The 14,136-nt window shown below is 47.7% G+C and overlaps 4 protein-coding genes across 6 annotated transcripts; 3 read left to right on the top strand and 1 right to left on the bottom strand.

Annotated features, from left to right (window-relative positions):
• Positions 1-508: 508 nt before the first annotated feature.
• LOC108165144 (protein THEM6) lies at positions 509-2,524 on the top strand. 2 transcript variants are annotated; one of them, XM_017301211.2, is made up of 4 exons: positions 509-651; positions 1,102-1,426; positions 1,493-1,707; positions 1,789-2,524. In XM_017301211.2, exons 2-4 carry the CDS (start codon positions 1,267-1,269, stop codon positions 2,230-2,232), a joined length of 819 nt encoding a protein of 272 aa, XP_017156700.1. In that variant the 5' UTR covers positions 509-651; positions 1,102-1,266; the 3' UTR covers positions 2,233-2,524. The 2 variants fall into 2 exon arrangements, with proteins under 2 accessions (XP_017156700.1, XP_017156699.1); XM_017301210.2 differs by lacking the exon at positions 509-651 and having other exon boundaries at positions 668-1,426.
• A 598-nt stretch (positions 2,525-3,122) lies between these two features.
• LOC108165057 (protein THEM6) lies at positions 3,123-4,287 on the top strand. 2 transcript variants are annotated; one of them, XM_017301102.2, is made up of 2 exons: positions 3,123-3,256; positions 3,455-4,287. In XM_017301102.2, exon 2 carries the CDS (start codon positions 3,502-3,504, stop codon positions 4,081-4,083), a length of 582 nt encoding a protein of 193 aa, XP_017156591.1. In that variant the 5' UTR covers positions 3,123-3,256; positions 3,455-3,501; the 3' UTR covers positions 4,084-4,287. The 2 variants fall into 2 exon arrangements, with proteins under 2 accessions (XP_017156591.1, XP_033242030.1); XM_033386139.1 differs by lacking the exon at positions 3,123-3,256 and adding an exon at positions 3,365-3,381.
• Positions 4,288-6,111: 1,824 nt separating this feature from the next.
• Positions 6,112-12,200, top strand: LOC108165053 (tetraspanin-9). The gene is made up of 6 exons (XM_017301094.2): positions 6,112-6,431; positions 9,716-9,786; positions 10,630-10,821; positions 10,908-11,102; positions 11,167-11,327; positions 11,385-12,200. The coding sequence occupies exons 2-6, from the start codon at positions 9,724-9,726 to the stop codon at positions 11,623-11,625; spliced, it is 852 nt and encodes a 283-aa protein (XP_017156583.1). The 5' UTR covers positions 6,112-6,431; positions 9,716-9,723; the 3' UTR covers positions 11,626-12,200.
• A 102-nt stretch (positions 12,201-12,302) lies between these two features.
• Positions 12,303-13,902, bottom strand: LOC108165054. Its single transcript, XM_017301095.2, has 4 exons — positions 13,533-13,902; positions 13,343-13,465; positions 13,156-13,287; positions 12,303-12,799 (listed from the first exon to the last, which is right to left on the bottom strand). The coding sequence occupies exons 1-4, from the start codon at positions 13,749-13,751 to the stop codon at positions 12,716-12,718; spliced, it is 558 nt and encodes a 185-aa protein (XP_017156584.1). The 5' UTR covers positions 13,752-13,902; the 3' UTR covers positions 12,303-12,715.
• Between the last annotated feature and the right edge of the window lie 234 nt (positions 13,903-14,136).

Genomic DNA, 14,136 nt, shown 5'->3' with positions numbered 1-14,136 from the left:
AGGTTCTACTCAAAGCATTTTCTTTGATTCTATGGGAATTCTATAGGATTCTACAGGGGAGCCCTGTTTATTTGCAATGAAAGCGGAAACCGGTACGCCTCGAGGGTGCTTCACTTGCGGCCATCCGGCGGCTCAAAGCGCAACCAAGGAACTTTGTCCCGAAAGTGGTAGCGCCTCCTCTTTCAGGAAGCGGGCGGTGATTAAAGCTTTCGGGCAACGGCAACAGGTTGGTTTCAACCCTTACCTGCCGAGAAAAGAGCTTTTGTCTGCTGGCTGATGAAAGCTGCTGCTGTGAGGACGTCAGCTGAGAGCACGCACGAACGGACGGGTCGAACTTCGCTCAGCGCGCAGGCGTCGTAGCGGCCCCTCGCGACTGAGACGGCAACTGAGACCGAGACCGAGACGAAGACTCTGACCGAGCAGCGATGCACCAGCAGCAGCAGGCAGAAGCACCCGCAGCATTTTGGCCAAAAAAAAAAACTACAAAAAAAAACGTTTGTAAGTTTCAGTGCGCTTGTTGTCGCTGTGGTAGGCGCGTCGTTTGGCTTTATAGCAATTGTTGTGTTTTCCTCCTGGTGTCGTTTAAATAATATATATTGGCTTTTTTTTGTTTCGTTTTTGGTTTTTTTTTTTGTGTTTCTTAGTTTGCTGGTGAGTTCCGGGCGGCGGTTTTTCCTGTTGTGGCCAACGAACAGATAGGAAAACATATAGGAAATATCGTTATTCCAGCAGCTGTCCCCAAGAAAATTGGGGGTTGTCGGTTGTCCTGCACACAGGACCGTGCGCCCGTGCGCCCCTGTGCCCGAGTGCCCGTGTGTGTCCGTGCCATCCAATCAATCCTTCCCTTCAATCACCTGATGAGGGTCCCGGGTTTCGAGAGATGTGTTCGGCGGAAGAAATGACCTAATTTTTGTGTGGCTGTAGCGTAGCCAGGACACAAACCAGCAACAACCTCCCCCCCGCCCATTCCAAGAAAGAAAACCCGCAATCCCCCCCACAGCACAAAAGGCACTTGACTGGTTTCCTCCTACATCCGTCTCCTCTAATTAGATTCCCATTTTGATTGGTATTCGTTCTCTCTCCACCGCATTCCTTTTTTAGTTACCGGAACTGTTCTAGCACCAAGGCCCCGGGCCCGCACGCACCCAGCCCACCGCCCAACGCGCCCAACGCATACCGTCTACGTCAGGGCCACAGCCACAGGCCACCGCACCAGCCACAGAGAGTCGAGTCACCTCCATCCATCCAGCAGCATCTGCTCGAGCCATGGAGCAGCTGTGCTACCTGGCGCTGAGCTGCCTCCTGGTCATCGTGGTCCTCTATGGACTGCTCGAGCTGCACTACTTCCTGCGCATGTGCGTTTGTGTGGTGCTGGCGCGTTTTGTGAAGCGACGCTGCCACATACTGGACGCCACCACGGTGAACGGTGAGTGGGAGTCCCAGTCTTACCCGTTTTGGGTGCACTAATCGGTTAGTCTCGGACCCTCACCAGGTCTATGCCTCACCAACGATGTGGACACGCTGCTGTACCACATGAACAATGCCCGCTACTTCCGGGAGCTTGACTTTGCCCGCGTGGACTTCTACGAGCGGAGCAGTCTGTATCGCACCATTACGGGCATGGGGGGATCCGTGTTCCAGGGAGCGGCCACCATACGTTATCGTCGTTTCATACGACCCTTTCATCGCTTCAAAATCGTCTCCAGGGTGAGTGTGTCGGCTCCCCCCCCCCCCCCCCCCCCCACCTGTGGCATTCTCTAAGCCCTTTCTCTGGGATCTCGCCTGCAGATCGTGTACTGGGATGACCAGTCGCTGTTCATGGAGCACCGTTTCTTGCGGCCCTCGGACAAGTTTGTGCACTGCATAGCCATTTGTCGGCAGCGCGTCATTGACGTGTCCATGGATGCGGTGATGGCAGAGCTACTGCCGCGGACGGCCTCGGACCACTTCCGGCCAACGGAACGGGAACGGCACGTGGCCCCCGTTTCTGGGGCTAGCCTGCAGCCGATGGGCGCAGCCGGGGGTATCAGCAATCCCGCGATGGACCAATCCTCTCTGGCGGAGAACGGACATGCAGCAGCGGCAGCGGCAGCGGCAGCGGCGACAACACCAACAGCGACGGTGACGGCGCTGGGGCACTGCGCAAAGCTAAAGCCATCGCTGCCGCCGGATCTGTCCAAGTGGATCGAGTACAATGACATGTCCAGCAAGAATCTACGCAGCGGCTGCTGACGGGAAAGTGGAACCCGTCGCCTCTCCTGATACGTTTCGCGGCTGTTAGCTAAGAAAAACAAACTGTGCTACTCGTACTATGTATACATTATTAAGTGGTCCAAGCGACCCTAGGCGTAAGTGTCCGCCCCTAAGCCGTAGCTTTATCTAATGTATGATGATCATGATTCATGTTTGAACCAAACCCAAACCCAAGCCCAAATCCAAGACCCCACCCCCATTGGTAGTCCCAAGTGTGTGTAAGATTATGATGTACAATGATTGTGTTTAGTAAAACAAAAGAAAAACTCTCCGCTTAGCGGGTTCTCTCTCTTCCGCTCTGGTTGAATCGCCCGAAAGTATGCCCCTGGAACACGAATGCATTGGTTCTCGTCGTCTGCAGAGGAGAGTCTTTCGATGACTGATTGATTGATATCCGCCCCTTGACTTGATACTTTTACCTTTTGGGTAATTTACAGTTTGCTAAACCCGGCAAGCGTTCATAGTTCACCCCCACGTATTTGCCTATCGCCAGTAAACTTTGTAATTCCACATATGCCGCAAATGTGCTAATTGATCGCGTGATTGTTCCACTCCAACTTAGTCATCGGAATCGCAATCGGACACCAATCGATAGCCAGGAGCAACAACAACAAAAGCCAGCCACTTGTTTGCTTTGCATATAGTAATCTGCATCTGTGTTTATCATAAAGAATAGAAAGAATGCAACGCCCAAGAAGCACTGCTTACTGTTCTCCTCTCTGAGAGGTGGCACTCCGCTCTCTTTCAGGGCCTTTGCACTTATCGCTCCGCTGCTGCTGCTGCTAGTGGTCTTCTGGTCTCTCTCTCTCTCCACTCTCCGACTTTGGACTGCTTGGCAGCTTTCTTCGCTGTGGTGACGGTGATGCCGCCGTTCAGTCTTCTCTGGCCTTGCCCAGTCAACGGTTGTTGTTTCTCCGCTGTTTTTGGGGTCTATCGTAAGCGTATCCACGCCAGCTGAGCGTCACTGTGTTTGTGTGAGCGAGAGGGATCGATTATTGCAAGTGTAAGTAGATTTCCAGAGCTGGAATTGTCGCACTGCTTGCCAGCGGGTTCAGTGCATACGCTTGACACCCGCCCCGCGCTACGGACTTTGGCTGTAGGCAAGACGCGGGACGTTACGCGACCAAAGTCTGTTGCAAAACTTTCGCTGAAGCGACTAACCAACCACCTAACGGGTTTTCCCATCTATCCAATCCCACAGCAAAAAACCACGATAGTGTGTGAGAAGAACCACAGATCGAGCGAACCATGTCGTGGCTAGTGATTCTACTCATCCTGTACGTGATCTGGGATGTGAACTACTTCATCCGCTGCGTATTCACCGTCTTCGCCGGCCGGCTGTTCCAGCGCAAGCGCAAGGTGACGGAGAGTACCTCCATCTACGGACTGTGCACCTCCCAGGATGTGGACATATTCATCCGGCACATGAATAATGCTCGCTACCTGCGCGAGCTCGACTTTGCCCGCTTCCATTTCTACGCTCTCACCGGTCTGTATGAGCGAATCCGGGAGCGGCGCGGCGGCGCCGTGCAGGGTGCCAGCAGCGTGCGGTACCGCCGCACCATACCCATCTTCCATCCGTACAAGATCCAGACGAAGCTCGTCTGGTGGGACGACAAGGCCATCTATCTGGAGCAGCAGTTCGTGACGCTGACCGACGGTTTTGTGCGGGCTGTCGCCCTCTCAAAGCAGTGCATTACCAACTGCGACGTCCAGGAGCTGCTCAAGACCTACCCGGAGGCGGCCAAGCGACCGGAGATGCCCGCCGATCTCAAGCTCTGGCTGGACGCCATCGAGCTATCCAGCCAGAAGCTGCGCAAAGACAAGTGAGCCAGATAGCAGCACTCGGCTCGGAGCTCCGGGATGCCGATGATGGCGGCCCCATTTACATAATGACCTCCGCACCTCGGCGCATCTCCAGCTCCGCTCATTAAGTGTCTTCTACCTCTGCCGCTTTCTGCTGCTTCTGTCACTCTTTTTTTCTCGTAGTTTTAATAAAGAAATTTTGTAGAGATTTTTGTATGGAAAGGTAAACGAGGTCTCCCAACTTTCCTTTATGCTAAGTTCGCCTGCCACTGGATCAGAGTCGATGGATCGTGGGGGGGTTTTTTCGCTGGTCCCGTTGCGGCTCCGCTCAGCTCTGTTGCATCAGAGATTTGGTTTGGGAGTTGCGCCAACATTATGCAAACTTCGATTTCACATAAAAGCAATCATAAATAATCACTGGAGTGTAGGGTATCGTTTGAGGTGCTCCTGAAATATGTTTCCCCAGGTATCCATAGATACAACCAGAATTGCTATGGTTTGTTTAGATTATTTTTAAATAGATAGCAGCCTCAAAACCCGTCGACTCGTCTTGTCATTGTGGTAAAAATGAATTATCCTCTGCAAGAGTTATGCCTTTAATCTATCAAGGAATTATAATATAAGGAACCATCACTGAAACGTTCGAATTGGGTGTTCAGTAGATCAGGAAGCACCCATAGTGTGAAAGCTGACTAAATGACCTTTATTGGGATAGGATCAAATAAAAATCTCTTTAATTATCGCCGATCATTTGCCAAATAATTCTGAGCCTCACTTAATTTTAATGGGAAAAAGGAAAACTGTTCTTCTACAATTTATATAACACACCCAAATTGTTCCTAAATTAGACCACTGTAACCAATAGCTACCGTAGAAGCAATCGATCTGCAAGGGTATTCAAAGCTACGGTGTTAAGGCCCACCTTTTCTTTCGTGTTTATGTTTTGAGTTCGTTAACCCTCTCTGGCGTTACGTTGTGGTGTTATTCGTTGTTGTTTGTTATTTTTCGTGGCCTCTATAAGCAGAGATTACTGTTTCTGTAATATATGGAGCATCATCTTTGGGCCTTTCCTTACGTCGTTTCCAATCATATGATCATAACAGCTAACGGTTCAATAGCGTAACCGCTTACGTCACTGGTGCCACTTTCCATTTCCCTTGCTGTCACAGTCACATTTCCATACGTTAGCTCCTCCGCTCCCCCGCCGCCTTTCACCATCTCTTTTGTTAGATTCTTTGTGAGCTTAGACAATGGCTTTTCTGCTGATTCGTTGATTTGATTCGTTTATTTAGAAATGTGGATCAAAACGTGACACTGAAATCTAAACATAAATCTCATTCATAAAGCATGCAGACGGCGTGCTCGCTCTCTATTCGCCTCTCTCCCTCTCTCTTTGGCTTTATTCGGAGAGAATGCATCCGCACTCTCCGCATGGACTGCATGGACAAGGTGTATTTGTTCAAGGTGAGGCATTCCCAACGAGTGTGCTCCAATGATGATATTAATTTTATAAAACCAGCAAGCGAAGGAGTGGAATGGTGGTACGGTCGTTGTAAAAATTGTATGTTAGTAGATGAATTAGATTGAATGCTTGGCAGCTTTAACAGCGGCTCGTTTTAATAACCTATAAGCAACAGAAAACATATCGTAATTATCCTCTAAATTTAAAAGGTCTTAAAACTATAGTCATACAAATAATGACAGTGAAGTTTGCCCAGAGTATGTTAATTTAAATGTCCTCTAGATTGACAGTTCATTTTCTCCAGGTTGGGTGGCGCAAAGCTGCAAATAGCTGATCCACAATATCGCAATAGAATCTAGAAAAAAAAATTCATATATATCTACAACACGAAGAGAGGTAATGGTAATGTCCCACCCTATATTAATATGCTATGGCTTTGCTTGCATACGGAAAAAAGCTTCGTGTCTGCGCTCGATTCGTGCTCGATGCTCGGCTCCGCTGCGACGCCGCTTCTTTGCTATTTTTAGCTGCGACTGCGAAGAAAACCGTCGGTTTATTTTGTCGTCAAGTTTATTTCAACAGCCGCCGCGAGCGCATCATAGAACCCGCGGACCGAGCCGAGCAGAGCCGAGCAGAACAGCAGCAAGAGCGCAAAATAGAAAACTCTCAAAAATTGAAATTGTTGTAAAAATAAATTGGACAAAAACGTGTGTTGCCGAAGAAGAAGCCAAAAGGAGATCAAATAAATTCTATAAAAAAATAAAAAAGGCCAACGATCAAGTAAATTGCAACACAATTTTTGTTGCAGTTAAATTTTGTGTTAAATAGTGCGCGACATCGAAACAGACCGATCGATACCGAATCCCGAAATCGAAACCGACTCCCCCTTGAGTGTTGGAGTACAAAAAATGTATGTGTGACTGTGGGAGGATCCAAGTCCTCCCACTTATGTACAGATCTCGATGAAGGGCCCTATTGTACAGATTCAACAACAAACCTTTGCAGTTTGTTGACAGCCAGCCACAAAACAGGCAAAAACCAGATTGAAACTGAAAAGAAATGCCGCAATGGGGCAAAACAAACAAAGTAAACACATAGATTGGTCGATCGACGGGCAAACCCCTGGCTCAGCTTTTCCAGTCCCCTCCTCAGAGACCAAACGGCAAGAAAAACAGAAAAAAAGAAAGGCTAGGCTTTGGGTGCCGCGGGTTTACATACTCTTGAAGTTCGATTGTTACATAGAATGATATGTTATCGATCGTTCGAATTACTCGTTGTAGTTCTAATCCCATCAAACATCGCCATTTTGCTCAACGAAAAACTGCGAGTACAATAATTCGTCAAATTTCGGCTGGATTGTCTGTAAAACCGAAAGTTTTGTTACTAAGACTTAAGATTAACGAACTGTCTTTGCTATGACTGGTCTTCGATAGGGCTGGTCTTAGTTCAATTTAGCAGGATTATCAAAAGATATGCTAAGCATCAAATTCTTACGTATGGGTCCATACTCATTAGATTAGTCTCATGAAAGCCATAAGATATGCCTAGTGATCGGGTACCATCTACAAAGAGAATAAGAGTCTGCTAAAGCTGAGCATAGTATGAATCTTAACACAATTTTAGGATCGAAGCGGGTTGGTTCCTTCTGAGTCTGACAAACGGCCTTATTGTAAAATTGTAATACCCTCTTTTGCAAAGAGTATCAAAAGAGAAAACTTTTCGTAAACGACGACACTTTGAAAGACCAACAGCAGTAAGAGCTCTCGAGAGGTAGATTGGCTAGTCAATGGTCAAGAGAGACATCGGCAGACGGTGAAAATCTTTTTATTGCTTGCTGCTGTTGTGGTTGCCGCAAATGTCGTCGACTTGGCGGATCTGTGCGGATTCCACTGCTTACTGCTTGCTGCTCGCTCTCTTTCCCTCCTCGCTCTTGCGGGGAGAATGGTGACAATGGAAACTGCTTTTTCACTGCCTATTTTCACTGCTTTGCCATCCACTGATCTTCTTTGTCGTCATCTTCTTCTTCTGCTATTTTTATCATGATCTTTGCCTCCGCTCCGATTATGAAATACTTATGTATGTATTTTGAGAAACAGAGAATAATTTCCAGATTTGTTAACCAACAATTTCCATGGCATAAATCACTCAAGCAACATCCGCAGACCAGAGGCTCCGAGTCGGCCACCAAGCCACACTAGTACCACTAGTACTCGTAGTCCAGCCCCAGCTTCGGTTTGTCCACTCTCGAATTATGATAAATGTGCAGCTGCGTGTGGGGTAGAAGGAGGGAATGGGGTCTGGGGTAAATCGCAAATTTTCAGCGTCAAATGCCATTAAGCCAGACCGCGTTATTGAGTTAAATTGGAAAATAAGCGAGCGACAGTTACTCTCGTCGCTGGGCCTTTGCAATTGTTCGCACTTGGAAACGACGGACTGGGTCTGGAACTGGGACTGGGACTGAACCGAGCTGCACAGCCCTGGCCCAAGTCCCATTCTCCATGCCCCAGTAGGCCCCTCCTTGCCCATCCCCGCTTATTTGCACTACTATTTCATTATTTTGTTGGATGTGGTGGACGCTGATGATGATGATGATGATGATAGTTATTCCAATTACAGAGTAGCTCTTTTCCCTCTAGTTGGCATTCCACAGTAGTTCCCCGAGAATGGGTTGGGATCGTAGGAGGACTCTGGAAGTGAGGCCCGAAAAGCAAACTGCACGCATGCGTCGCGTGCCGTACCAAGATTTCAAGTTCAGATCCATTAACGATGGTGTGGTGAGGACTTTGAATCATTAGATGAACGAATCCCTTGCTGGTTAATCCCAAATGGCGAGCAGTGCAGGCAGGAAAGCTTAGGCGAGATCAGAACTGCTTTCTTTTCGGCTGGGCTGGTGAAGCAGTCAAATCATTCAACGAGCTTCCAACTACTTTCCCGCTGCATAGCAAGCAGTGCAGTGCCTTTTGAAAATATTGTAATATCTGTAGTACATTGTAAGCACTCTTCATCTTCTTCCTCCTCCTCCTCTCCGTCTAACTGCTGACTCACATGCAACCATCTAATCTCCGCTCTGTTGTGGCGCGAGCATTGAACATGAATTTTCCCAGATCCGAAGCTTGATTGCCACACAACATGTAATAATTTGCATAAAACCAATTGAATTTGTTTTTTTCTTTCCCATGAAAGTCGTGTAGAATGGAAATTTCGGAAGTTCTGTACTTTGGTTCTCTTCACTTGTGCATACTCGTATCTTTTAAACAGTTAACATATTTCAATGGCTCTCGATTGTATTTGTATACAAACATTTCTTTGGCTTGTTGACATCAAAGAATTCTCTGAAGTTTTGGATTAAGTTCTGGTTTTGCATATTCATCAAAATGATGTTTACTTAGGATGATAGCTTTAGAGATCGTTTTGTTCTTGTTAGTGATTTTTTTGTGACCTCTACTGAGTCCTTATTGTTCCAGTTCCAGTGGAAACTTTTTGTTTATTTACTCAAATGAATAAAGAGTCCCCACTCAAGAGAAGGGACTGTCCGTTTGCGCATCGATTTGTTTGGTTTCTCTGGTCTCCCTGGATAACGGCTGCAGATCTGGTTGCTGTTCAATTTTCATTCATTGTTTTCATTCGATCATATAATATGTACATATATTTGCATAAACGAATCCATGGCTGAGTGGATGTGGATGTGCATGTGCATGTGTCCGTAGTGGGGAATGGGAATGTGCAACAGCTGCTCTGTAACCCCCGCTGGCAGACACACACGCACACACACACACACACGAATTCCGTGATACTCCCATTAAATGGCCATAGACAAAAGGAAATGCCAATGGAAGCCAACAAAAAAAAAAAAAAAAATTATCCACAAAAAGCCTGCAATAAATTCTTTTTGTTTAAATTTATGAATTTCAGTTTTATTTATACACAAACACAAACACACACACACACGCGCACTCAATGGGGTCGCCGAAAAAACAACAAAAACAAGACAAAATCGCTTATTTAATAGATGGAAAGAACATTTCTAATGAATGCAGCGCGGCAATCGCAATCGCGTTGCCCATGATTTATGCCCCCCACCGTGTGAGTGTGGGAGTGGGAGTGTTTTTGTCTGTGTCTATGAGTGCGGGAGAAAGGGGGAATCCCGGCCGCCTCAAAACTAGACCTCACTGCATCTCTGTCATTTCTTTGCAGCTCCCGCGATGGGTAACGCCGGCTACACGTGCATACGCCGCACCTTTTGCTGGCTGAACATCATTCTCTGGGTAAGTCGCCCATCCCAAGTCCCAAAGGGTATTTTGAATTCCTGTGGAAGTGTATATCTACATGCACGTATCTGATCCAGAAGCCTGTATCAGGCTAAAGATATCCTAGGAATTGAAAAGGATAGTCTGAATACATACGAGTCTATGTAAGTATCCCTAACTAAAGGTCCCGAATCTGATCTGTATACTACTGTAGTTCCGACACAGATTGAGTTTTTTTTTTTGAAGGTCTCAGGCTGAGATATATTCCATCTCTTCAAGTAAAAACAGATACATAATTCTTAATGAAAGTACTGGTAGCCTTTTTCATGGTTATTCCTAACAAGATAGGGGGTATCTTACTGTCCATACAGCCCCTTCGTTCATTCTTACTTGTTGCTGATTTTTCTATGCTCTCGCACGAATCGATAACAAAGACATCGGCCGCCGGGGATGGCTGTGGAGGTGGCGGTGGCGGTGGCGGATATGCAGCAACATTTCCAGACAGCAGACAGACCGGACAGAGCAGCAGGCAACAAATCAAAGGCAGAACTTTGCCGACGTCGCTTGTCTGCAGCGGAAGCGAGCGGTGTCGTCTCTGTCCGTCGCATTGTCTGTTTGTCATTGTCTTCTCTGGCTTTGGCAGAGCTTCAGTCTCCGTCTCCATCTCAGTCTCTCTTCCATTTGCTCTTTGAACTGTCAATCGATGTCAGATAAGAAGCTTTGTCCTGAATGTCGCAGATATTAATGATAGCGGCGGCGTAAGAGTTAATCGATTGTACAAGAGTTTTCCAATCGATTTCCCGAGCGCCTGTCACTCTCTCTTTTTCGCTGACTGACACTCGTTCTCTCGTCTTTTGACAGCTCTGCAGCTGCGCTTTCCTGGGCGCCGGCCTCTGGCTTCGCCTCAGCTACGAGGGATACGCGACACTGCTGCCGCAACATGCCGCTCTCAGTGCGGATACGATCTTCATGTCCATTGGGGGCACTGGGTTCGTGGTGAGCTTCCTTGGCTGCTGCGGCGCCTGGGTACAGTCGCGCTGCCTTCTGGTGTTGGTAAGTAGCAGGATGATGGATAGGTGGACAGCACGATGGAGCTATTGTTGCCACATTCTCTCGTTCTCGTTTTCGTTCTACAAAAGTACTTCATGCTGATCGTGATGCTGTTCATGAGCGAGTTCCTGGTGGGCTCCATTGCGTTCCTCTTCCGCGGCGGACTCGGGCGGACGCTGGCCAACGAGCTGCGCTTCGGGATCGAGCGCCACTACAACAGCAGTGACCGCGGCTCCCTGGTGGCCCCCTCGGTGGCCGCCATCTGGGACAGTGTGCAGCAGTCGGTGAGTGCCAGTCTAGTCTCCTCCATGCTATTCCCCAATTAATTTCCTCTCCGCTCGGCTTCAGTTTGAGTGCTGCGGCGTATCCTCCTACGAGGACTGGTACGACATACAATCGTGGACGGGCAAGCGCTGGGTGCCGGAGTCCTGCTGCCGCACTCTGTACGACCAACGCCAACTGCTGACGGAAGGATCCGGCGATGGCCTCCTGCGCGTCGACTGCGGCAGGTGAGCAACCCGCATATGGAGCTTGAAGCCGTGTCCTCTTCCACTTTTCATTCCCAGATCTGAGAACCCGTCGCTTTGGTGGGACAAGGGCTGCGCCCACTCGCTCCAGAGCTGGTTCACCGGCCAGCTGAATGTGGTGGGTGCCGTTGGACTGGGCATCGCCTTCGTCCAGCTCTTCGGACTGATCACCTCGATGCTGCTCTTCTGCACCGTCAAGCATAAGCGGGCCTCCGACACGTACAAATCCTACTCGCCCTCAATCGACCCCCAGACCCGCACCAGCAGTTGGGAGGATTGAACCCGTCTGTAGCTGAGGGACAACATGCAAAAACCACTTGGATGAATGTCTCTCCCCAGGCATTTCTCTAGCTATCCCGCATTTTTTTGTGTTTTTTTTTTGTTTGTTGAATCTCTTTAGTTTTTAAATCATTCTGCGAATTGTGCCAAAAATTAATTTTATGAGAAATGTGTAGTGTTCTTTTGTTCTTTGTTATTTGTAGGAGAAAACCGTATTCGAAGTTCATTAGGTTTCATTAGAAGGACGTGTCGTAGATCCTCGACAGAAACACTCACACCTATCGAAACCGGTTTAGTTAGTGGTGTATCCATATTGTGATGTGCTCTCTAGTAGTGTAAGGCCCATAATCCGAGCACAGGACCCAGAAACACAGTGTGTTCCATAAGCAGCACTCTCGTACTCGTAGGTCGCCTCTCTGATGGCTAAAGCAATACACATACATATCTACTATACACAACAATATATCTACTATATGTAACGCCTATGTTTACGCTATTTTAATGGACATTTGTAGTGCCTATTCAAAGAGCCAAAAAAAAAACAACAACAAAAACTGCCCAAAAAGCAAAACAAAAGGAAGAAGTGGAGTAGGAGGATCATGAGGAAGATGGAGAAGGAGATGAGAGGAAAGAAGCAGCAGAAAAATTAGTTAAATAATAACCATATTATGATTATGATTATTTTATTTATATATCGAACAGTACATTCCTAAACAGAATCAATTATACAATATTATCGCGATAAGTTACAAATAAATTAAAGTATTTATTTAAATTATATACAAAACAAAAAACAATTAACAAGAAAGAAAGGCTAGAGACCCTTGCAGATATATCTTGTGATGAAAACTTTACCCTTCTCATTATGTAGATTTATATTAGACCGATAATTCATGTATGATATGGCCATCCGATATACGGCAGTTCCGAAAAGTTGCATCTGGACGGACTGACGGACAATATCGAATCGGTTGTGTATTCCGAATAGAAATACGTGTAATTTATGAAAGTCCGACATCTGGGAAACATCTGTAACACCCTCCCCTCTGCAAGGGTCATTGCTATGACGAGTTATGTAACTCCCTTTCTCTTCAGAGCCCCACCAGTTTGCCCCCGATGATGTCTAGCTGATCGGTGATGCCCTTGGAGACGCTGCGAGCCAGCTCTTTGGGTTTCTGTACAAAGAGAGAGAGAGAGAGAAAAGAGTTAGGGAATGAGTGTGAGCGTGGAGCTGACCTTGAACACATCGCATTTGCCGGCAACGCACGACTGCTTGCATAACTGTCAGACAACACAAAGCAACTGTCAAAGCAGTGTCCAATAAGAGACCAAATCCTAAGGACAAAGCAGTGGACAGAGGTCTGACCAAAGCAGTGACAAAAGCTTAGACCAAAGCAGTGTCCAAAGCATAGGACAAATCAGTGGCCAAAGCAGTCGCTGCATACGCTGTCGTCATATTGTGCAATGTAATGTGCGAACCAACGGGCGAACAAACAATCAAACAAACTGTGAATTTCGGCACAGCACTCACCTGTATCAAGGTGTTGAGCAGATTGGAAAAGGCCTCGTAACCATTGACAATGGTCCGTGAGATGCCATCGAACATGTCACCACTGTTGCCGTACTTCTCGTGCTCGCTGATGGTATCCAAGATGGGAACGGGCTACAAACAAAAATACGTACAATCGCCTCCAGTACTAAAGAGAAGCATTACCCACCTGGGACAGCTCGGCCACCCTCTTGTGGCTGTTCTCGTAGGCGCTGAGCACCTTGGATTGTATGGCCTCCTGCTCGAGGTTCACCGACTCCGCTGTCTGGGCCGGCTTGGACAGTAGCGGGATCTGCAAGGATCCGGTAAGCAGTTGTAGATCCAACTCAACAGGAGTTTTGAATGCTCCCGATACTCACTTTGAAACCGGTCGTCGCCTCACTGACCGCTGAATGTGTGGACTCCGCCTCGGCAAATGCATCGAGGGCCCCAAACTCTTCCGCCGACACTCTGGCATCGATGGGCGTGGCTCCGTCTTGGGTTGTGGGCGCTATAGGTGTGCCACGAGTGCAGTGGAGGAGCAGCAGCAGCATCATCAGCAGTTGCAGCGGAAGCCTCATCACCGTCGTTGTCATCATTGCGAAACCTGTGTGGACTCTTACGAAACCGAAGCTCTGAAGTAAACTGAAGTGATGTGAAAATGTCGCTAACTTTCGGGCTGTGTCCGCTTTTGGCCAGTCGCTGTCTGTGCGCGGCCAAGTCCAAATTTCAACTGAATCGCCGCGTCTGCGCAACGATTTTATTGGTTTAACCCGTCTACGAGTCGGGGCTTGGACTCTGAGCGAGCGTGTGTGCCGGGTGATAATTTCAGTGCTTGTGTAAACGACAGCAGTAGCCGCTACAGTAATGCAATACAATACAATCCAATCTAAGTAACATTTAGTACAAGCCATTTGCGCAAGGAGATGTCTGTCGAATAAGAACGGTCGCAGGGAGCCCATTACAGCTGTCAATGTATAGACT

Source organism: Drosophila miranda, chromosome XL (genome assembly GCF_003369915.1).
Source record: "Drosophila miranda strain MSH22 chromosome XL, D.miranda_PacBio2.1, whole genome shotgun sequence".
Taxonomy (NCBI): domain Eukaryota; kingdom Metazoa; phylum Arthropoda; class Insecta; order Diptera; family Drosophilidae; genus Drosophila; species Drosophila miranda.
This window is presented reverse-complemented; position numbering and strand designations above follow the sequence as displayed.

What these genes read in the sequence shown, in the direction of transcription:
- LOC108165053 (XM_017301094.2), top strand. Translation starts at nt 9,724, where the DNA reads ATGGGTAACGCCGGCTACACGTGCATACGCCGCACCTTTTGCTGGCTG. An exon ending in CGCGCTGCCTTCTGGTGTTG is followed by an intron (nt 10,822 to 10,907) that starts GTAAGTAGCAGG and finishes GTTCTACAAAAG; the next exon opens with TACTTCATGCTGATCGTGAT. An exon ending in GGGACAGTGTGCAGCAGTCG is followed by an intron (nt 11,103 to 11,166) that starts GTGAGTGCCAGT and finishes GCTCGGCTTCAG; the next exon opens with TTTGAGTGCTGCGGCGTATC.
- LOC108165144 (XM_017301211.2), top strand. Translation starts at nt 1,267, where the DNA reads ATGGAGCAGCTGTGCTACCTGGCGCTGAGCTGCCTCCTGGTCATCGTG. An exon ending in GGACGCCACCACGGTGAACG is followed by an intron (nt 1,427 to 1,492) that starts GTGAGTGGGAGT and finishes GACCCTCACCAG; the next exon opens with GTCTATGCCTCACCAACGAT. An exon ending in GCTTCAAAATCGTCTCCAGG is followed by an intron (nt 1,708 to 1,788) that starts GTGAGTGTGTCG and finishes TCTCGCCTGCAG; the next exon opens with ATCGTGTACTGGGATGACCA.
- LOC108165057 (XM_017301102.2), top strand. Translation starts at nt 3,502, where the DNA reads ATGTCGTGGCTAGTGATTCTACTCATCCTGTACGTGATCTGGGATGTG.
- LOC108165054 (XM_017301095.2), bottom strand. Translation starts at nt 13,751, where the DNA reads ATGATGACAACGACGGTGATGAGGCTTCCGCTGCAACTGCTGATGATG. An exon ending in AGGCGACGACCGGTTTCAAA is followed by an intron (nt 13,466 to 13,532) that starts GTGAGTATCGGG and finishes GGATCCTTGCAG; the next exon opens with ATCCCGCTACTGTCCAAGCC. An exon ending in GGGTGGCCGAGCTGTCCCAG is followed by an intron (nt 13,288 to 13,342) that starts GTGGGTAATGCT and finishes TTTTGTTTGTAG; the next exon opens with CCCGTTCCCATCTTGGATAC.